Below are 1674 nucleotides of genomic sequence, written 5' to 3' on the forward strand. Positions count from 1 at the left end.
TATCTTTAGAATCCATTTTTTTTATAAATAAGAAACATAATTTATTTGAAAAGAACATAACACACTACATAGTTCAAATAAAATAAAGCACACAATACACACGAATATAATAATTATATGAAACTAATTTTCAGCCTCCCATATGGGAGTTTTGTTAGGTTTATTCGGACCATTAATGCTTATTCCTTTAGTTATGATTCTCGAAAAATCATTTATGTTATTGTTGGAGAAATTTGTTTATACCATTTTCTCTTTTGATTTTTGAGAAGATTGGTATAGCTTAACAAGATGATTTGGGGCATGACAATTATGTGTCCAGTGCCCATCCATGCCGCACCTATAACAAACATTTTTAGTTTTTCCTCCTCGTGGTGCCTTTCTTTTACTATGTGATTCAGATTGCCACTTCCGGTGACCAGAGTTGTTATATGGACGAAAATGTCTGTGGCTCCGACCTCGTCCACGATACCGACCTTGGCCCCGTCCACCTCTATAACCTTTTCCACGTACATTCTGCTGGAATGACATGTTATTTACTTCATGTAATGGGGAAGATCCTGTTGAATGGGATTGATGATTCTTAATCACCAATTCATGATTCTGTTCAGCAACGAGGAGAGTTGATAGAAGATCCCCAAACTTAGTAAATTTGAGCTCCATATACATCTCTGCTAAGTTGATATTGTTGGAGTAAAAAGTTGATAGTGTTTTATCGATTTTTCTTTTTTCTGTACCTTTCTCACCACACAAAATAAGACTAGAACTTATTTTGAATAAAGCAGAATTATATGCTCGGACACTCTCCAAATCTTGAAGTCTTAAATTAGCCCAATCATTTTCAGTTGCACGTAGATAAACTAGTTTTTGGTGATCGAACCTATCCTTTAGATTTTTCCATAAAATAAAGGGATCATCAACTTCTAATTACTCATATTTTAAATCTTCATGCATATGGTGTTGGAGAAATATTATAGGGGTAAAGTTTTCTTCAACCGTGGATTTATTTTCTGTCTTTATTATATCGCTTAATTTATTTGAACCCAAGTGCAACTTTACATCTAGTACCCATGATAAATAATTATTGCCAGAAATTTCCAAGGAAACGAACGACAAGCTTGTAATATTTTTCATACTAAATCTGAATTAACACGAAAATTATTAAATTTTAATTCATCAATGTAAATATTACATAAAATCCTAGTTAATCGGGTGCATTAACAAGTATGGAATAATCAATGTATAAATCATTATTATCATTGATATTATAAACAGATCTATAAATAAAATGACAAATGGATTTTCACCCGTCATACGGACGTCTACATATGCAGGTTATCTCCGACCAATAATAAATTAAAGTGGACAATCATGCATAAGTTAGTTAGGAGCAAAAAGTTATTATCTAATAAGTATGCAATTTATAAATTAAGGTTCCGACTGTAATTTGGTATTATCCAAAATTAAATGGTACCATAAAATAATTTTAATTGGCGGTGCTCCGACCATATATATTTAAATTATTAGTAGAGGGTATAACCACGTCTACTTCGGTCATATATATATATATATATAAATTATATATAGAGGTTGTAACCATGTTTACTCATATATATGTAAATTAAAATTAAAATTATATCTTCTCAGTTTCGGCAGGGCTTCGTGCTGATAACGTGT

At 31.5% G+C, this 1674-nt stretch overlaps 1 protein-coding gene across 1 annotated transcript; it reads right to left on the reverse strand.

The window, feature by feature from the left end:
• Positions 1-237: 237 nt before the first annotated feature.
• LOC141714875 (uncharacterized) lies at positions 238-666 on the reverse strand. The gene has a single exon (XM_074518371.1). The coding sequence runs from the start codon at positions 664-666 to the stop codon at positions 238-240; it is 429 nt and encodes a 142-aa protein (XP_074374472.1).
• Positions 667-1674: the final 1008 nt, after the last annotated feature.

The sequence above is a fragment of the Apium graveolens genome, chromosome 3, assembly GCF_009905375.1.
Source record: "Apium graveolens cultivar Ventura chromosome 3, ASM990537v1, whole genome shotgun sequence".
NCBI lineage: Eukaryota > Viridiplantae > Streptophyta > Magnoliopsida > Apiales > Apiaceae > Apium > Apium graveolens.